Source organism: Orbilia oligospora (assembly GCF_000225545.1).
Source record: "Orbilia oligospora ATCC 24927 unplaced genomic scaffold scaffold00006, whole genome shotgun sequence".
NCBI classification, from domain to species: Eukaryota; Fungi; Ascomycota; class Orbiliomycetes; order Orbiliales; family Orbiliaceae; genus Orbilia; species Orbilia oligospora.
In genome coordinates this window covers 1,268,191-1,288,712 of record NW_011645563.1, presented here as the reverse complement: position 1 = coordinate 1,288,712, position 20,522 = coordinate 1,268,191, and the positions used below count along the sequence as shown (strand labels likewise).

The window sequence follows — 20,522 nt, the reverse complement described above, 5'->3', positions numbered from 1 at the left end:
GCCAAGAAATGAGGCTCTGCCCAGACCATGGCAAAGGACGCGACAGCCAGCTAAGAGAGCTTCGTCAACTCCAACTTCTTCGTTATCAACATCTCCATCCCACGACATCACCAGGCCATTTAACAAATAAACAGCAAGCTATAATTCACAATGGTAACTTCCTCCAGCTTCAGACATGTCTAAATGATAACTAACTCAAATATCCAGTCCGGCTCTCTCCGTTTCGTCCCATCCTCCTCCCAACCAAGCAAGATCTCCCTCCCCTCCTCCTCCACAACAGGTGCTCCGGCCTCCCACTCCGTCCACGACACCATCCGTCATGGCCTCCCAACCACAAGTGCAGATTTGAACTCCCACCATCCTCTCGAAAACCGTCTTAAGAACTGGGAAGCCACACAGGAGAACCTCAAGATGGAGAGTCTGAAGCGTACCTTTGGGCTAGCTGAGCCAGTAAGGAGGGGTATGGAAAAGATGATTGTTGGTGCTGTATGTACTCCCCCTCCGTAACTCTCTTTTACGACCTTAAGTTCTTCCCTGCATTTCTTCTCTCTACTCTATGTGGGGCTTGCCTTGCTAATGATTTGCTATGGGTTTATTTAGGATTTCCGACCTGCGGTCCTCGGTGGCCCATCTAACCTCCACATGGACATCCTGAATGGTCGTGAGTGCTGGATTGATTGGGAAGATGTGTTCGTAGGCGATAGACTGGACGGTGAAACTCCGGACTTCCACACTGAATTCGATGCTATCATGCGTGGGAAGCAGCGGTAGATGATCTATAGTTTACAAAGGGAAACCAAACTACCGGCTGATTGGGGGAACATAAAACCAATACATATATGCGAATCCAATAGACTTTAACGATTAATACCAAAGAAGTCATTGATATCACCAAGTACAGAAGGATATCACGCAGTTTTAGATATTATACTCCCTCAAAAAAAGATGATCGTAAAGTAAACGTCTTTTGATTAGGTATTATGGCGAATATTAAGTTATATCCAAACGACCGACTTTCGATGCATAATTTAAAGTATCTCAGTCTGTCTTCCGCACAAAGGCTCAAACCAAGCTCTTATTTTCAAAAAAGAAACAAAATACCAAGCGAATGTGGATAATCTGAACGCCAGGTCCTTACATCCCTCAAGCATTACCAGACCCAGAAACAGCAGATAGCAAAACGTGTTCTTTCGTGAAAGGTCAAAAAAGGAACTTGAAGTATTTACCGCGACAAAGACAAAGTAGCCAACGTCTAGTTATCTACGAAATGAAAGTCGCTTCGGAGAACACCCATCCTTCTTCGGTTGTTTCATGGTCACCAACCTTGACTTTCAGGCTCACTCGCTCAAAGAACTATTTAAGTTTGCGGTTAGCAATTTCTTAACTTTAGTCAAGTCATGATAATAACTTACTTGGTAGATGTAAGGCCTTGTTCCAGCAGCGGCCGACACAATCGATTTCACGAACCCGGGGACTTCACTCATAATATCCACCCGGTCCATTCTCTTAGGCCAGGTCGTTTCGATCACGGCAACCACATCCTTTCCATCTTTGTTCTTACCCTTCCAGGTAAACTTGACATCTTTGGGTTCGGGCCATCTGGCTTCAGGATCCTCTGTAGAAGATAAGTGTTCCGCAAGATTTTCAGGGAGGCCACTGGCGGAGATGATTTCTCCGTCCATCGCAATACCACCGACGGCGACACGTGTCAAGCCGTATGATGGCGGGGTTGTAAATTCCATAAAGTTTGCAGAGACGGTGGGGCCCTGAAAGTTTGCAAAGTTCCACTTGGCAGCTATTTGAAATTGTTAATACAATGATGATAATATTGTATGTAGAGAGAAAATCTGTGAATCTTACCAGCATGGTGGGGTTTCATATTCTGCAGAGCATGAATAAACAAACCGGAACCGTCAACCTTGACGGTCTCTCCCTTGATAACATACACACCCTCTACCTTACATCTTGGCCAGAAGACATGTCTGATCTCACCCCATGGCTTTGCCTGATCAGTTCCGTAAGTCGACCTACCGTCCTTGCCAGCCATAAATCCTGGAGCGAGTCTTGTGAAAACCAAGTTACAGAAGGCATTAGGATCAGCCTGCGATTTGACCTTGTAGACACCACCATCTTCACTCAGTGTAACTGCAACGTTGTCAGCATAGAAGGAAGTTTTATAGTCTTCAAGTGGGGCCTCGGCGTTTGAGCCATCTCCGGAAGGCTTTGGACCATGGAAAGAGGGATTGGTGAGTGGGACTGAAGACCAGAGTTTCTCCTCGGGTTTCTTTGGGTCGAAGAGCTTGATGTTAAATTGAGCGGTTGTTTTGACGCCACTTTTAACATGCGATCGCGTGGACTATTCATCAGCGTGTGTTCATAAAAACGACAAAAATAGATACGATAGACGACAGGTGGCTTCTTACGGGACGACGACGCTATAGATCACCTGGGCCATACCCATTCGCCCATCATCAGTGGTAATGTAGAAGACCTGGCTTTCAACATTTGTTCCAGTGCAAATAGCCCAGGCGAGATCCTTAGAGGTAGTTTCGGTGTACAAAGGCTTGTTGGCATCGGCTTCGGAATGCTGGTGAACGGTCTTGATAGCCTCCGGGCCGTATTCAGGCTCAGCTGTACCAGCTACACCCGCCACTCTGGAACAGATAATACGGGTAAGCTAAAAGAGATCCCCATGAGGAGAAGAAGCACAGTATGTTGAAACAGTCAACTCGTGGAAGCTAAATACATACGCTGCTTGTGCCCACTTAAACATTATGGCGTCTTATATGGGATGGTGAAGGGTCGTATAGAATAAATGATAGAATCGAACGAGTCGTCGTAGAATGGTCGTCAAAAAGCACCTACTACGAAGAGATGTGTATGTTAGGAGAGGTCGTGAATCAATTTAATCAGATTCGTGGTTGAGTCTAGCTAAGTAGCTTGGCCTGGGTGTCGAGCTACGTCGAACAAGTAGGTTTGATTCGCTCGGGTTTACGCGGGCTGCACTCGGTCACACGACGTCACCGCCGACCCGACTTTCAACGCAAAAATTGCAACAGTCTCCGCTGCTTTCAGTCTGGGGAATGTGCTGTCTCGGGCACCGAGGCGCCAGAACGTAGAACTATCACGCGACTACGAGGGTTTATCACACGATGGTCTGTCAAGGAACATGCTTTGTTCAAATTCATCTTGTTTTCAGTGAGAGGAAAGGGGTATTTCTGAATCTAGTTAAGTATTTTTCAGTATTCATTTAATTTGCGAGGCGCTCGAAGCTAAATAAAATATAATACTACCTTTTATATAATATAATCGTATGCATCGATATATGCGCGATAGTTTGATTAGATCTAGTGGGGCGTATACTACATGTATAAGACCCAACTAGATTATAGAATCCAATTAACAAAAAGTGTATCTTTTGTATGCTAAACGCTTTGAATTTAACCATCAGTCATCATATGATAAAATATAAGTAAATAGTATTTTAAGTATATACACGAATAAATAAATAATGTGCCAAAATATAGCATCACCGAGCCCGCGCCGGTCCTCCAAACTTATAATTCTGCTGCGCATACACCGCCTCATTCTCACTCGGCTCCGGCAGTTTCTCCGCATTCTCAAACACAGCAATTCTCCTCTCTTCATTCTCCCCACTCCTCATCCCCATCGCATTACTGCTTAATATCGTTTCAGACCCTGCCGGCAGCTTATACCGATAAGCCCCGTTCTCCACTTTCCCATAACTCGATGATCGCGAGTCGTCGAACGGTATGAACTTATTACCGCTAGTTTGGGTCGGTGGTGGTGGAACTGGTGGATCGATTCCTCTATCCATCATACCCATTCCGAATGATCTTTTTCTCCTCCAAAAGATAAATGCAATGATTCCAATAGCTATTGGTGCTATGACACCAATCACAATTCCCGCAATTGCCCCTGAGCTCAAGCCACTCTTTCCTCCTTGCCCATTGTTATCTCCTTGATCAACATCATCACCGTTTCCTCCTCCTCCAGTTTCTGTCGGGATACTCCCACCGGCTGTTGTCCCTAATCCCGAAGTCGTAGGTCTATTCGATGTAGTTTCCGTAGTTTCTGGAGGAGAAGACGTAGCCGTCACAACCGCCTCCACCGCCAAAAAGAACGGCCTGGCATACGTGCTCACAAAGTACGGATCCGAAAGCCTAGAATTCGCTCTAGAAGATGGGTTTTGCGTATAACAAAGCGGCGTTTGCGATAGTCCAAATAAAGACCAAAGTGATATCTCACTGAAAAAAAAAAAAAAAAATAGAAAGAGAATCCAAAGAAGTTAGCCTAAATTTCCGTCCTTTCATTAAAGTATCACTGGAGGCCGAAGATACGAACCTAGGACAACAAACAACAGTCCTCTCCACACTCCCCGCTCTGGTCAATATTGGACCTTCCGTCGGTCCTCCCCACTCCGGTCGGTCAATATACCCGGAAGGACAAAGCCCTTTACTCCCACCAACGGTACTCGTTATATCCCCAAACACAACTCCAGGCGACCAACCCGGCGGACAACAACTTTTCCTAACCTGTGCTCCGCATCCCATATTATATATCGTCTCCTGATTATCATCTCTTGCCGACACTTCGGAGAAACAGTTTGCGGAAACAGTCCATGTTGTAGGATATGGTGCGACAGTGGTGAGTTTTAAAGTCGCGGACTTTGTTGTGGTAGATTGGGATAATGTTAATGTGGGGCGGAGGGCTGTGAGAAGTGCTATGATGGCGAGTGGGATGGAGAACGGTTGTGACGAATGCATTTTTTAAAATTTTGGATTTTATGAATTGGTGTCGCCCATAATCGGGCTGGCTGTTTCGTGACGTCGGCGGCGGTCGCACTGACTCGACTTTTCTTTTCTCAGTTGGGAATCGTTAAATCGGAACAGCGCGCAGAACAACAAATAAATCAGCGCTCGTAAATTCAGGCTCAGATTTCGGAAATTTGGTGATATCGATATATCGATAGCGGTAGAATAAACTATAGAAAGAGTCCCCCTATTCTGCTATTTCGTATTTGCCGATTGATTCGTAAATTGATAAGTTACAGTAGAAAAAACAGAGAAAAAGAAGGGATATCCGGAGAAAATGACCATGCGGGAATGCAAAGCATCTTAAAGTAAATTAACTAACCCTCCCCAAATATATATTAACATGGAGTAAAAAAAAACTTGAAACAGCCAGCAGATGCCAGTTTACAGTCGACTCCATCTTTGCCAGAAAGAAAGAGACAAAACTAAAATTAACCCGGGCTACTTGCGCAATAAGAATCGCAGGGCCCAGGCGTCAGGGGTTACACTCAGGCAGCCGCATATTTAGGCTCGGTCTTGACCAAGTCAGTACTTCGAGCCCGTCACACAGGTTGCTCGACTACTTGTTCGAAGTATTCATGACCCGACCACCGAAAAGCTCAGCCTAGCTAGATCGGCTTGGGATCCATGGATTATAACGTTAGGCTTGTGCCGAAGTACTCCGTTTTTTTTTTAATTTTTGACATTTCTATCATTATACGCCTGCATGTGGGTTTGCAGTCAGCAGGGAGGCGAACGTTGCATTACTGATCCGAAAGTCAGTTTAGCTAGCGAGCCCCGCTGAAGGAATTGAACGAGCTGCCAATCAAAGCTTGGGCGACAGGATATAAACCTCCTGTATCATAGAATGCACATCTGATATGAGGTGGGTGTAATGTATGTATGTATGAATACTGGATGTATGTACGCCAAAATTATATTATTGCTTGCAGAATACGGTATCAATCAAAGCGCATGTATGTACAGTGGATTTAGCAGTGCGTCCGAAAAGGAATGCAAAACTTTTTGCTTCATTGATATCGGGGAGGGGGAAAGCTAAGATCGAAAGAAAAAAAAAGCATTTCTAAACGTAAAGGAAATATCAAGCCAAGCTGTAATCCCATCCAGAGCCAAACAAACAAACCAGGGCCTTCTATCATCATGCATCCCACCTTCCCCATAAATCACCACATTTGTCTATTCCTCCGAATCTTCTTCGGCGACCTATCAAAAACAAAACCCCATGTCAGTTCGTTTGCCCCATGTAAAACTTTAAAGGATAAAGATTATGTAGAAGAACTTAATCACTCACCCCCTCGTGGAAATTGGTACCGTGTGTCGTTTCCTTGATAATTCCACTCCTGATACAGAAGTCGCCAAACTTTTCACCTTCCTCCCTCTCAACCGCATACCTCTTGAACATTGGCTTCAAGATCTCCAAGATCTCCTCCTCTTTGATCGAGCTTCTGAACAATTTGTTCAATCGCTGTCCGTGGTACCCGCCTCCCAAGTACATGTTATACGCGCCATACGCCTTTCCAACAAACGCAACTTCCGCTAACCAAGGTCTGGCACAGCCGTTTGGACATCCCGTCATCCTCATTACAATCGAATCATGACGTAGTCCGGCCTCCTCAAGCGTCGACTCCAACTTGTCAATTAACTTGGGCAGGTACCTTTCACTCTCTGCCATTGCCAAACCGCAGGTTGGGAACGCCACACAAGCACTTGAAGACAACCTCAGACCAGAAAACTTAACATTATCTAGTCCATAGTGCTCCATCAATGCCTTAACTTCCGTCAAATCCTCATCTTCCACATTCGACATAATCAAATGCTGATTTCCTGTTAATCTAAACTCTCCTTTGCCCAGCTTAGCAATCTCCCTCAATCCCGTCCTCATCAAGAACTCAGGAGTATCTTCAATTCTACCATTCTCGATAAAGAATGTAAAATGATTCCGACCATTCTCATCCTTCTGCCATCCAAATGTATCGATGTTGCTTTGGAACTGGAAAGACCTTTCGGGTTCAAACTTGGAGCCCAGGAGTTCTTCGACCTTTCCGCGGAAGGTTTCAACGCCCATGTCGTCGATTGTGTACTTTAATCGAGCATGCTTGCGGTTCTTTCTGTCTCCGTGATCACGCTGGACGAGCATAACCTTCTCGCAGGCAAGGTGAATGTTCTCCTTAGGAACATAACCGAACATGCTACCCGTTCGTGGATAAGTCTTCTTGTTATTATGTGTGACACCCATACCACCTCCGGCAAGAAGATTAAACCCGGCGAGGTTGCCGTCCTCACCCTTGATAGCGATTAAACCGATATCGTGGGCGTAAACATCAGTATCGTTGTCTAGAATAGCGTTAGCGTTAAGTCCTAAAACGATTATTTCAGAACTGTATACTCACGTGGTGGAATGGCAATTGTGATCTTGAACTTTCTGGGTAGGTAAGTTGGTCCATACAACGGCTCGTGGTCGACAACCGCGTCTCCTGCAACCTGTGTCTTCTTATCATTCTCATCTTGTAACCAGATTTCGTGATAAGCGGTGGTGCTCGGCAGCAAGTGATCACTGATCAACTTCGAGTACTCCCATACTTGTCTATGATAAGCTGATTTGTATGGCAAACTGCTGCACATGACATTTCGGTTAACGTCTCCACAAGCCGCAATGGTAGTCATAAGAGCTTGATTGATTGCCCTCATGGAGTTCCTGAGGTCGGTTTTGATGATTCCATGGAACTGGAAGGTTTGTCGTGTAGTAAGCTTCATGGTTTTGTTGCCGTAGTCTTCACAGATGTCATCCATCTGTAACCATTGTTTCGGTGTTGCAATACCTCCGGGCAATCGACATCGGATCATGAAGGAGTATGCAGGTTCTAGCCCCTGGGCCTTTCGCTCCTCCCTCAAGTCTCGATCATCTTGCATGTATGTTCCATGGAACTTCGTCAACTGTTGGTCAGCTGCCGAAATTGCCATGGTCGACATGTCTTCCAATCCTTCAGCGATTGTTCCTCTTAGGAAGTTAGATTCAATCTTGATATCCTCGTTGGTAATTGGTGGCGGCTCGTCAGCAAGTCCTTCAACCTTATCAACACCAAGAGCGGTCCAAAGCTTTGGCTCCCAGTCCGCATATGCAGTCTGATAGGTATCGGGATCTTGATCGTCTCCCAAGCCAACATCGACAATCCTCTTTCCACCTAGTACCTCAAGTCTAGCATCCAAGTCCTTCGCTGGCTTATTATAGTAAAGTTTATCCTCCTTTCTGGGCCAGTAGTGGCTGTCGCCCAACCCAAACACAGCGAAGTTGACTCCAGCGAGATCGATATCCGTAGAGTTCTTGACTGCCTCCCAGAAATTCCTTCCGTTCTGTGGGAACTCGCCCTGTCCGGCCACAGAAGTCATCAAAACTATATTTTCCTCCCCGTTAATATCCTCGAGCGGGTAATCGTCCATGCTCATGGCATAAGCTTTCAACCCTCTTGCTTTACCCCGTCTCTGCAGCCTCTTCGCCAAGTTCTCCGCATTACCACCGTCTGAAGCAAACAAGATTGTCAATGGTGCTCCCTCTAGCCCTTCAAGCAATTTGGCGAATGCATCCTTCGCCTTCCTCTTCTGTGCATCTTTAACCTCAGCTCCATAACTACCCTTCAAATTGGCCGCAAAGACAGGATCTCGCTTCAATAGCTTCGAAAGATGATTTTCCCTCTCCAAGAAATCCTTCATCTCATTACGGATTCTCTCAGAATCAAGCTCAAAGTTATCGCCCTTGCCCTTCTCCTCTCTTGTTGGGTCCCAGCGGTATAGTGGCCAATATCCAATATCAACCGCCTTCTTGGTTTCTTGCAAGATAGTCAGGGGCGACTCATCCTCTTTTTGATAAGGAAGATAGGCGAGCACTACTGATGGTCCGTTAAACTGCTCTGCTTCGATCAAAGCGTGTAGGACTTGGGTGTAAGAGCTGTAAACCGCAACGGAAGCAACATAGCACCCGCCGTAGTTCATAGCGTAAAGTCCAATATCCTTCTTTCGACGAGCAGCATCATGAACTGCCTTCTCAGAGTAGGGTTGAGAATCGATGATGAGCATATTTATATTCTTTCCAGAGGTGATAACGTGATGAACGCCAGAGTTACCGAGATCATAAGCCCACGCATCGGAGCCAATTAACCAGTTTGTCTCGTTGTAGAAATATGCTTTGTCCCTGAGTAGTTCTGATGACAAAGCACTACCGTCATTCTTAAGGCGAGTGATGAGCCCGTCTGCGACTTGCGGTCTCTTCTTTGCGTCGTTCGCAGCAATTAGCCATCTAGCTAGCCAATCGTTGCAGACAGATGTGACAAATGAAGTGGATTTCGCTGCATCTTCGACTCTTTGTTGGAACTTTTCCTTCTTCTCAAGTCTAGCTAGCAGGCTTCCGAACCCGAATTCGGGGCTGGTGGCTATGCTGGTAGGAATACCGGCGGTGGATTTTTCAAGAGCGTTGGCAATATGCAGTCTTTCGCCGAAGAGCTGGTTCAAGACCTTGAAATAGGCGTTTTCTGTTTCTGGACGAGAAAGTTCGTAGCCAGCTGCAGATTTGGCGGGGCCCTCTGGAAGACCGATGTCAAGGTTTTGAATAGGCTTGTCAAGCTTGAGGTTTTGAAGAACACCTCTCAATGCTAGTTTTAATGTCGAAGGGCTGACATATCCAAGTTGATATCCAACCAGCGAGAGATCCCGTTTTGTTTCTACGTCGCCACCACGAATGGTGGACAAGAGATCCAAAAACAGGGGACCCCACTTGGTTGTCCGTTTCTTGATCTGTTCCAGCACAGCGACCTTCTTGACGGTCTTGGGAACGACATCTAAGAATTTCTGTCCTGTCCAAGGTCTGTATACTCTGGCTACAATAACACCAGTCTTGGCATAGTCTTCTGTGGAAGCTGCGGAGGCAATTGTTGTCGCTATCGACTTTGCATTGGATCCAAACAAGAAAATGGCATTCTCGGCATATGTAGGACCGTAGTATTCAAAGGGACGGTATGAGCGCCCTGTGACTTGCCGGACGATCTCAAACCCAGCGGTAAGGTATTTGTAGACATCGGCAGAGTTGACTGGACGGTAAGTAACTTCTGGTTCACTTGTTACGGAGTCTGTCCGTGAGAGATTCGAGGAAGCTGAATCTCCATTTGTGAAACCATTGGCTGTAGGGGATTGTGGGGGACTCTTGACGCCATTGGAGGTGCCATTTACTCCATTTGTAACAGGATTTACCCGAGTTTGTGCTTGTACACCATCAGCAGCGTATATATTGGAAGCATCAATCGAAGAAGACTGATATGACCGGGCAGCTGCACGATCAAGCATGCGATCAAGGACACGGCGGTCTTCGAGCGGAACGGGGTCATCACGACTATTGTCCGCCTCAAAGAAATGGATAACCGCACGCCCAGACTTGACAGCTACGCCGTGTGCTACGGCGGCCATATCTTGGGCTTCTTGGACAGAATCAGACCGGATAATTGTAAAACCCGATTGCCGCACAGCAGCTATATCGGAGTAGTCTGGGAAAGATTGGGGGACGAGAGAGACATGTATCGTAAGAGGATAATTTGCCAATTTATAGAGATGTGGAATAGCAGGAATTAAGGTGGTTGAAACGGTGAGAATAGATACGAGCTGCCCGCTTCGTAGAGGCTCGAAAGCGCTGAGGAAAGGGTCAGCATTGTGGCGAACTCTTGTTATCTATATTCACCACACCACATTAGTATCTCAAGTTGCTAGTGAAGCATTTAAAAAGATGGCAGTACCTCTGGTACAGATTCTGGATTTCCAGAGATAATGCCTGGCGTAGAGCTAGCAGATAATCTATCAAGTTGTGACGAATATGGTGTCTTTTGTTTCAGCGATGGTTGCACAGAAATGACATGGTCGCTACAGAGGTATGCAATTCGGGCAACTGCACAGAAAGGTATTAGTTATTATTGACAAGGGCATACAATGCACCGAAATAGTCAGGAGAACACTTACCAGCAGCCTCAGCACTCTCGAGGAGATCCGGAGCAGGCGCCATCGTTTCTGCAACAGTGAGCCAAAATTAATACTGAATTCGAGGTATATATTCTTCAAATGTTCCAGCAAATTTAAATTTAAAAGCAGATTGCGCAAGAACAAGAAGCTTCGCAAACGAGCTGGAATTAAATCTCAATGGGAGGGAGGAAAAGAATTATTCAGCGAGAAAAAATGGTCAAAGATGATTTATTTTAAAGACAGCAATTCCACGGCCAACCCGATGACTTCTTACCCTTTGCAGGGAATAAATTTGTCGGGGAAGGGCGCCGGTGATGCTGTTCAATGGTGGGATGTGTCGGGTATCGATATGGTCGGCCCAGCTTTCCAAGCAACCCCTGCCAAAATTGTCATTGGCGACACTATCATTGGCCGCCCTTCAATCACGCAATTCGAGCTACCTGCTCTTGGACCCGCCGAACCGGTGTTTTTTTGCGGGCGAATGCCGTAATATGATGCCCCGTAACGAGCTCCCCTGACGCTATGGTGGGGGCGAAGCCACCGTACCAGCCACCGTGGCCATGCCATGCAATGAAAGTAATTTTATGAGATGGTACTTACGGAAGCTATCGAAGTGTTAATTGGAATACACACACGAAATGGATGCGGGGTCTACCATACCGGAAACTTTGAAACATATTGGATGCTTCAATTTTTGGGGGTTTGGATCTGGTCTAGAATGAAAACGAGGTCAAGTTGAAAGGGAGATTTCAAAGAGCAGCCGTCAGTCGCAAGAGAGCTGTATTAAGCCGGCTCTCCTCTGCCAGATTCAGAAATACCACAGCAACACCCCTTTAAATTTCTCAGCTTCGGTTTCGCTGACTAATCTAATGCATTTATATAATTATGTCTAGAACTTGTCGAACTTGTCGAACTTCAAAAGCTCAAAGCGAAGGTGTAGATGCATTCATGACCTATATTATGTATACGCACACGCTAATTAGGTCTTGGTTCAACAAAGAGCGCGGCATATTCGAGGAATAGCCTGTAAGTGTAAACGTTCGCATCATCTTCCCTCATCCCCGTCCTTGACCACCAGTCCGCCTCCTCCGCAATCCTTCTCCCAATCTCGTCCCCCCTTTCCGTCGTAGCAAACCATTTAACTATTTCTGCTAGCTCCTTCATTCCCAATCTTATGGGTATATAATGCACCCATGGAAACATCCTGTCATCATGCCACTGCTGCACTGCCGTGGATTTGAACACCACAGCTTTGCTCCTCAGCAATCTATAGTACCCCCCACTAAGCCCATGTCCATCCATATCCATTAAAAAGGAGAAATTATTCTCAGCGCCGTGGTCTGTTCTTTCAGGTTCTCCAAACTCTCGCCACTGCTGCTGTAGCCCTTCTAGATCTCCGAAGTATGTCGTAATTTTTGCGTCAATAAGATCGGGGTGCTCCTGACTAATACTCGCCAGTCTGCTTCTGTGTGATTTAAGCACATTTTCCCCATTATTATCTCCACCAGTCGTACTACCTCTCCAGTATAGTTTTTTTGTCTTTCCTACGAAATCCTTGATCCCACCATTCCCTAAAAATTCCGGATGCCAGGGTGCAGCTGATGGGAGTAAAATATCTTTAAACACCGACAACTTGGATACGCTGAATATGGGGACCAGCTGTTTCGTCACCATCAGACTGCTTGGTGCATTAAAGAACCCATGCATTGCCTCGTATTCCGGATGGGCGCAAAGGTCTAATGCTTCTTTCGCATCTTGGATTGTTGCGATATAATCGTTCCTATTATTTTTCTGTACGTTCCTCCCTTCCCATACGTTACAGTGCTCCAATAACGCTGGCCACCACGGTTTCCGGCCAAGATCGAGGAATTCGATCTTTTGTGTCCTATTAAGCTCCTGGGGGAATACGAATGGCTCGTCCCATGTATTGATGTACATCGAAAAGCCCTCCGGTAAATCATGAAAAAAATCCCAATCGAGTAGATGCCACAGTCCCTGCCCCTTCATCCACTCATTCCGCTCTATAACCTTATACTCAGCAATCCGAAAGGTCTTGTCATAAACCCTCAGTTCCTCCATCCGATGAAGAAATTCTTTTTGTGACATGTTCCGATACGGTGCAATTGATTCTTCGATACTATCGTAGTCATCGATAACTAGAGACGCTTTGGTCTGGGCATAGCTGAACCATTTGTTGAACCCGTGGGGTGGTGAGCGATTATACCGTTTTTTGTAATTTTTTACAGCGTCGGCATAAGTTCTCGACTGACGATCGAGGAATGCGCGGTATTCCGTATAAGAGTCCAAGAACAGTTTTTCAAACTTGTCCAAACGTCGCGGGACCATCCATTTCCTGTGAGGGAGAAAGTGGCCACCATATAAGATACTGTCACCGCTAGTCTTCGGAAGCTCTCGTTGCTTTGAATTAGAAAGAAACTTTGGGAGGGGGGCGAATGCATTAATGTGGCTATCGATAATACTGAACAGTATAGTCAGGACTATGACTGTCGCAACGGCGGGTATGACGACTGAATAGTACCGCGCGGGAAGGCGAATGGATCGCAACGTGTTCAATATGTAGTCCATTTCAACCACAATATATTACGCTAGCTAGTAAATACAGCGTCGGCGTTATATATTTATCACGCGGCAGGAGTTTGATGTCGTTAGCTTTGCTGTGTTCCTCGTGTGGATGATATGGATATTGCGTATACAATTACTCGTGCTAAGTAGTGCTATGACCGAATGACATTCACGTTTTTCTAATGGAAAAGGGCACCTTACGATGTCTTCGATTGCATCGATTTTCAGGAGATCCACAGAGTTTACGGTTTCACAAAAGGACCGTACTGTTGATGTGCGACCACGAGGAGGACAACGCAGACTGCTGCTAAAATGCAACAACATCCATTTTCTCGAATTCAAATTAAACTCCGTCCCCAAAATACATTGACTTTAGACGGAGACGATATAATACCAATTTTATTATTTTCTTAGGTTGACAATTATAGAGTATGGGGGTAGAACTTACTAGCCTACAGTTGCGCAGTGTGCTTGAATAACCTGCAATTCGTATATTATAACCTGCGAACTGTTCTGCACAACTCCAGATTAATTGCCATGAAGGCTTATATCGCCTCATCCAGATCCCGCTCACATAATTAAACATCGCAAAAAATGATGTAAATGTGTCTAAATCTCGTAACACCTTTGCCACAGTTTCACTGTACATCAATAAAAGGGGAGACATGACTCTCACATCTGTTACTTTTCTCCACACTCGTCAATCTTTCTCGCACGCTGATCAGCTGAAGCCATTGTCGTTCGCTATTTTAAATTCATCTCCGCATATCCTCGATTATTTCCAAAAAGGAAAAATCGCCAAAATGCAATTCAAATTAACTAGTCTTTCTGTCCTCGCCCTTGCGGCAGGCGTCCTAGCTCGTATGCATATGTATCTTGCCTAATTTTTTACTACTTTTTGACTAAGTATATAATTTATCATTATAGAGGATTCTTCAACCACAACTACTACTGTCTCTGATACTAGCAGCACCACGGCTACGGAGACAACTGACACCGCCACTTCGACTGCTACTGATACAGTCACTGATACTACGACTGCAGCAACTATGACGGATTCCACCACGGCATCCACTACCTGGGCTAGTTCCTCATTTACTACCACTTGGACCGGTACTACTACCGAGACATGTGCATGCACTACGGATACTACGGTTACCGATACCGCTATCCCCGCCCCGTAAGTACCTTAGTATTATGCTAGAAAAACACTAACATGACCAAATTATACTGATATAAATTTTCTAGAACCTACACCGGTGATGGTGTGGCCAATAATATCAACTGGCACAGCATTATGGCCGCATTTGGTGGTGTTGGGGTACTCATGGCGGCTCTTTAAGAGTGTATTTAGGTCTTCCGATAGTTGATTTAGCTCGCCTGCATATGAAGAAAAAGAAATCTTTTGTTTTTATAAAATGTATTGATCTTGATGTTTTTGTATCTCGCTTCCGGGCCATGCAATAGACAACAAACGCTCAAAGCCTATGCTACAGGCGAACGCCGAATGTCTATAGTCTAGATTGTTTTAAAAAGCAATATAAAACATCTTAATTTGTAAGCACCACGGTGCACTGCGGTATCCCTCGGCCAGATCCCAGGGAACCAAAAGCAATCGAGCACCTTCTATAAAATTTATAAAATTTATGAAACCCAATAGTCCCATTACATAATTATCCCACGCTTCGGAGAGAAACAACAAAAGCACATGCATAACCTATAAACCAATCCCAAACTCCTAATATCAAATCTTCAATCACGCCATCAGGAAACAGGCATCAACCCCACAGCCTCCCTTGACTCTCCGGCGGGTTCCATATAATCCTTTTTCTGCTTCTGCATACTTTTCTCCACGGCTCTAGTCCTAAATATCCATTGTACCACTACCATTAGGTACGTGAATCCGGCGAGTCCGGCTACGACAGCATATGCGATCTCTCCCGCCCGAGTATTTTCTGCCAACATGAGCCCTAGCCCGCCGTTTACGATGCCGAGGACTACGATCACCCTGCCGTACCATCTGTGAATGAAGCCCCACCACGTAGATGTCTTGACCTTTTTGTATCTGATGTGATGGATCAGCCCGATGATTGGTTGGATGACTAAACAGGCCATAACAGCAAAACCGATAATCGTGTGGAGGTAATCTAGATATCGAACATTAAGGCCGAGCCAGATCCCCAGCCCCATCCCAGTGAATGCCATGGCTGTAGAGAATATTTGAGTGGCGGCGTGGATGTAGACATGATTTGGAGGTTTTAAGACACGAATGAATATGGCACCGGATGGGAACCCAATTGTGAAAGCAACTCCCATGATTGTTCCATGAGCGATACGAAAAGTCCGACGCTGGGCTGGTGTGGTTTTTATTGTGCGACGACCACCATGGCCTGGCTCGCCAGCTGCAGAGTCTGGACCGTCTACATTTTGACGTTTAGAGAGGGATTCTGGAAGAGCATTGTGAAGTGAAGCTGGTGACCCAAATTCTGGGGCGGTTCGTTGTTGCAGGCTGGATTCGGGTGGAGCCGAACTAGCGAGGGCCTGGCAGGCTGTAGGGCTGCTGTTAGCTCCAGCATCAAACGACAACCGAAGTATTACATTGATCGTAACGTAGATTCAAGACACTTACCGAACAAAAGGGCCAGCGAATAAAACTTTGTGAGTTTCATGATTCCGGTCAATGATCTTCCCCGTGTTTAACAGATATAGGGGAGAAAGGAAGAGGGTTGTAGTCCAACTATTCGAAGTTGCGGAGTAATTGTTCGCGTCCAGGGAAGCTTCTTTATACAGTCAGCTCCAGCTCAGCCGTCTGACAGTCGGCAGCATAGATAATGCAGCTACAAACTTCAGCCACTGCGCCAAGCAAAACCTCGAAAATTCATTGAAGCATAAAGCTGCGATACGAGTTTATTATTAAAAGCAACGAAGGGATTGGACATAAGCCCTGACGACGACGACAAACCAGATTTCCGACCGAGCGATGTTAATGCAACAGATATTTGTAATTAGGATCTTGGCTCTTTCTAGTGCGACAAGATCGGTTGGAATATTTGTCAGATGTCGCCCTGGCTATGTTTGTTTGAATGGTTTGCATGGAATGGCCGTTGGCCGTTGGCTGTTGGTTCTTGGTCGAGTCGGATGCATCCCTGCAGGCCTGTCTAGCATACATACAAAGTAACGTAACTTACCTAACGGAACGGAATATTGCATCGCCATCTTACAGCTTAGCTTAACCAGGCCAGGGATCCTTTGAGGCACCTCCTCGATAAGGCAAAACAAAGCATACCGCGATGCTAACAAATGTCTTTCGCAGACTGCATTTATCTGAATCCGAGGCAACAGTTAATCTGCCTTCGGGCGGCGTCATCGAGGGAGGCTTAAAGGCTTCGACCAAGGACTCTAGCTCTAGCTCTGCGGCCTTTCTCAACCTCCCTATCGACGTCCTCGTCTTATTCTTGAACTATCTCCGTACGCGAGATCTAATCGCATTATCTCTGACCACCAAGAAACTCCGTTGGGTTCGTCCCGCCATTGATTCGCTTGCAGACGACGACCTTCCGGACACCCTGAATATTAGAATACCTCTTAGGGTTAAATCACTACTTCAAAATCAAAAGAAGGCTGAGGCTCGTTGTTCTCACCGGATCCACCAGCGATTTCTTCCACCCTCTAAGGTTTCCCATGACAAGTGCCCTTATTGTGCACATCCACTATGCCCTCCGTCCTGTCCAACCGCCCTCTTTCTTGATACCTTAAGTGGTGTATTTTACCCCGCGCAGTTCTACCACACAAACAAAGCGGTCTTCAAGTACTCCACCAACATTATCCAAAAGTTGTTATTTAACTCTCACGTACCGACTCGAACTGTTGGTGAGAACGAGACACAGAAAGTTGTCTACTCAACGATATGGTGTGAACATCACCGATGCCCGAGGAACTTATTCTCATCTTCAGGACCAAGTTTTTTGAATTCACCACTTAGCGCTGGAGCTCATAAATTCTTAACAGAATATACTCAGACAGCTTCTGAACTTCAATGGAGAACAGTGTGCAGTTCCAAGGATCTAGGACATTGGGTACATGATCGATGGCGTGTGGGATATCGGCCATCGAACCAAAATCCATTAGAAAATCCGGGCTCAGCAACATCCAATACGGTATCCCCAAAGCCAGTCCACGAGGCATACACATACAGTCTATTGTGCCTTCATTGTCTCCGCTCCGCCTCTTGTCAAATGATTGGATCTTTACCGACACCATACGAATACTCCTGCTTCTGCGAATACATAGGTAATCGTAAAGGCTGCGTTCGATGCGGAGTTACCACAGTCAGACTTACAAGAATTGAAGTTTTCGACCTTCCGAATGACCAAACCTTAGCAAATACATGGACGACCCGTAAATATGTCTTACCGCGAGAGGGGTTCTGGTTATATGTTGCTACAGACTATAGAGTTGGCCCATCTTCCAATCCAAACGCCCCTGAACCTCGAAGACTATACCCAGTGGACCTACAAAGGAATAATCAACTTCTTTCGATAGTTCGTGGGTTTGAAATTATACCTCTGCCACCTCAGCCTAAAATTAGACTGCAAGATCTGCCGTACTCAATTCTTCAGAAAATAGTTTTAATTCTTAATCCTATGGATCCTCTAAGGTATATAAGGTTTGAAGAGTCGGAATATTTTTGCTTTTCTGCAAGTTACTGCTTCATAAAGGCTGCGCACGGGAGGATGGCGCCGCTGAGGTCATTGGATTACTTGAAGGAACCGTGGTATCTGATGTGCTCTGGGAGGCAAGGAGGGTTTAATTCGACTGAGGTTTTCTGGAAGGGTCAGATGGACGCCAAAGTACGGGAAGAACAGTGGAAAGCGGCAAGGATAGCATGGTCAATGGGAACAGGCTTAAGAGATTTGTTGGCCCAGAAGTGATAGTTATTGGTACATCATGATCTCAAAGTATGACACCTTGCAATTGAAGCGAGGAGGAGTCTTGAAGTGTAGAATAGTGCCTCATCTAGTCGCATCTTGACTCCAATACCCATCATACATAAGTAAGAAATCATTTGATCTATGCTTATAACGGCCCACCCCTACCCATATAGACGCTCCAGGTTCTGGCAAACCTTTAGCGCTATCTTTGCATCATCCGTGAACGTTAACCCCCACGAGTCAAACTTGACAGATACATGGCAAAGTCCCGATTAGCTCGTGCGCTTGAATCAGATATAAAATGACCACTTGGAGGTCGAATACTCGGGGTTCGTAGAGCTGATCAGCTCTGGCTCCGAGACTAGGGTATAACTTTCTCCCAAAAGATAGTCATGAATGTAACGACGGCCCCATGCTCGGCCTCATAGTGCTGTTCCGTAGAGGCATCGCTGCAACTACCATCACATGGGCAAGCGTGATCCCGGATTTTTATATCAATTTTCTCGAGCGTTCGCGGGCGGAGTATTAGGTATCTCAGGAGCGACGCAAACTAGCTCTCCACAGTCAAATAACGGAGGGCAACCAAATGCTGCAGCAAGGAATCCCAGATCGTCTTCGTTAGCCATGCTTGTGGGGCCAATATCCAATTCTCGGCATAGCTCCTTAGATATTTAACGTATTGGTTCTGTTAGATCTGCGACTATCTTCCGGAGTCCCGATAAAAATATAGGTACGAGGTCGTCTTGGAGATCTTCAACTTCGAGGGTTCTAATCTCTAAAGTATGAAGGTCGAACGGAAGTTCTTTGGCTATCTAAGAAATGACAAATACCGAACCTCGTACAATTCGGTTTTGTATGTCTGTCTTTGTCTCCGGCTCTGGTCTGAAATACTAGATTCCTGAGGCTAGGGGGTCTCCGGAAGCCTCCTACCGCGCAGAGTTTAATATTTCTTAAGATGTTCCCCCAGTGGTACCTAGTATGCAAATATGCCGGGTACAGTATACATAGAATTCTAAAATCGATTGTATTATCAGGGAAAAGCGTACCTAAGAATGTTGTTCCCGGGTCTAAACTAAACGTCCATATTAATATTTCTAGGTGGGTAACAAAAGGAGTGATGGGGGATACATCCCGAGCCACTTTTGATACCGCATAAATCCAGTGGCCATATCGTCCCCTCGTACAATTGTATCAAGAAGTCTGCGCAGTAGCGGAGATCGAGCATTAGTATAATGTAGTTTAATGTATAAACCTGTCAGCTAAGCCATATAACATGGCACACATTAATATTAAATTATATGTAAAACTTCACAAGCCCAATGAATAACAATTTAAACCTGAAAGGCTTCAGATTTGTAAAGCTGACCGAAACCGCCCGAATTCTTTAATACTCAACATAGTGTAGTCCTTCACATGCCGAAGCTCTTCTTGTTGCCTTAAACCGGCACGTTTTATAGGCCATGGTCAGTATACAGGTAATGGTCCATGTATAACTCTCATATAGTTTTGAAAAGAAAAGGCATGGCGCCCAATGGCCCGTTCATTTCGTTCATTCAGGAGATTTTATGTTTTTGGCCTTTGGCATGGATGTCTTGAAATAGGCCAGAGACCCGATTGCAAGACCGGATGGTTTCGAGTAGTTTTTCATCCAGTCCGAAGTCGTTTCTGGAGAAATGGAGAGCGAGGTCGCATCTGTAGAAGAGGGTCTCAGAAGCGAAGTAGTAGACTTTTGATATCGCACTTTAGTTAAGATATATTAGTATTATGATTTATATTTAACATATCCTGTTTCTAGATCTGCAGGGACTGAAAACCAAACCTGTAGTATAATACTGTGGAGAATCTCGCGAGGGCAAAGAAGAAGTGGCGACACGGCTCCCGGGATGCGTATTTGTGATAGCAAGTTTCCGGGTATTCCAATGTTCGATTATATTAGTATATTTAATAAAAAGAGTATACCATATCGATCGACTTTATGAATTCAACCAGAGCCCAGCAGTGCATGTAGATATCGACTAGGTATCAGATCATTTCTCTTGGCTCCAAAGTGGGGCCTTAAGCCTCTCGGAAAGGGCGGCGCCTAAATACAACGCTGAAACGGTCAAACGTTTTACATCATCAGTCCTGATCTAAAGAAAGAAAGACAGAAAGATGTAGACGTCGACGCATGTAATAAATG

The 20,522-nt window shown here is 45.5% G+C and overlaps 8 protein-coding genes across 8 annotated transcripts; 3 read left to right on the top strand and 5 right to left on the bottom strand.

Moving 5' to 3' along the window:
- Nucleotides 1-150: 150 nt before the first annotated feature.
- Nucleotides 151-771, top strand: AOL_s00006g391 (uncharacterized protein; the record flags this gene model as incomplete). The annotated part of the gene is made up of 3 exons (XM_011119700.1): nucleotides 151-153; nucleotides 208-486; nucleotides 601-771. The coding sequence occupies 3 exons, from the start codon at nucleotides 151-153 to the stop codon at nucleotides 769-771; spliced, it is 453 nt and encodes a 150-aa protein (XP_011118002.1).
- A 489-nt stretch (nucleotides 772-1,260) lies between these two features.
- Nucleotides 1,261-2,773, bottom strand: AOL_s00006g390 (uncharacterized protein; the record flags this gene model as incomplete). Its single annotated transcript, XM_011119699.1, has 5 exons — nucleotides 1,261-1,353; nucleotides 1,413-1,795; nucleotides 1,861-2,333; nucleotides 2,424-2,654; nucleotides 2,751-2,773. 5 exons carry the CDS (start codon nucleotides 2,771-2,773, stop codon nucleotides 1,261-1,263), a joined length of 1,203 nt encoding a protein of 400 aa, XP_011118001.1.
- Nucleotides 2,774-3,529: 756 nt separating this feature from the next.
- On the bottom strand, nucleotides 3,530-4,787 carry AOL_s00006g389 (uncharacterized protein; the record flags this gene model as incomplete). Its single annotated transcript, XM_011119698.1, has 2 exons — nucleotides 3,530-4,184; nucleotides 4,366-4,787. 2 exons carry the CDS (start codon nucleotides 4,785-4,787, stop codon nucleotides 3,530-3,532), a joined length of 1,077 nt encoding a protein of 358 aa, XP_011118000.1.
- A 1,224-nt stretch (nucleotides 4,788-6,011) lies between these two features.
- AOL_s00006g388 (uncharacterized protein) lies at nucleotides 6,012-10,872 on the bottom strand (the record flags this gene model as incomplete). The annotated part of the gene is made up of 5 exons (XM_011119697.1): nucleotides 6,012-6,038; nucleotides 6,127-7,169; nucleotides 7,226-10,544; nucleotides 10,610-10,758; nucleotides 10,830-10,872. 5 exons carry the CDS (start codon nucleotides 10,870-10,872, stop codon nucleotides 6,012-6,014), a joined length of 4,581 nt encoding a protein of 1,526 aa, XP_011117999.1.
- A 932-nt stretch (nucleotides 10,873-11,804) lies between these two features.
- Nucleotides 11,805-13,415, bottom strand: AOL_s00006g387 (uncharacterized protein; the record flags this gene model as incomplete). Its single annotated transcript, XM_011119696.1, has 1 exon — nucleotides 11,805-13,415. The coding sequence occupies one exon, from the start codon at nucleotides 13,413-13,415 to the stop codon at nucleotides 11,805-11,807; it is 1,611 nt and encodes a 536-aa protein (XP_011117998.1).
- Nucleotides 13,416-14,215: 800 nt separating this feature from the next.
- AOL_s00006g386 (uncharacterized protein) lies at nucleotides 14,216-14,754 on the top strand (the record flags this gene model as incomplete). The annotated part of the gene is made up of 3 exons (XM_011119695.1): nucleotides 14,216-14,273; nucleotides 14,340-14,592; nucleotides 14,661-14,754. The coding sequence occupies 3 exons, from the start codon at nucleotides 14,216-14,218 to the stop codon at nucleotides 14,752-14,754; spliced, it is 405 nt and encodes a 134-aa protein (XP_011117997.1).
- A 422-nt stretch (nucleotides 14,755-15,176) lies between these two features.
- Nucleotides 15,177-16,081, bottom strand: AOL_s00006g385 (uncharacterized protein; the record flags this gene model as incomplete). Its single annotated transcript, XM_011119694.1, has 2 exons — nucleotides 15,177-15,961; nucleotides 16,042-16,081. The coding sequence occupies 2 exons, from the start codon at nucleotides 16,079-16,081 to the stop codon at nucleotides 15,177-15,179; spliced, it is 825 nt and encodes a 274-aa protein (XP_011117996.1).
- Nucleotides 16,082-16,702: 621 nt separating this feature from the next.
- On the top strand, nucleotides 16,703-18,343 carry AOL_s00006g384 (uncharacterized protein; the record flags this gene model as incomplete). Its single annotated transcript, XM_011119693.1, has 1 exon — nucleotides 16,703-18,343. The coding sequence occupies one exon, from the start codon at nucleotides 16,703-16,705 to the stop codon at nucleotides 18,341-18,343; it is 1,641 nt and encodes a 546-aa protein (XP_011117995.1).
- Between the last annotated feature and the right edge of the window lie 2,179 nt (nucleotides 18,344-20,522).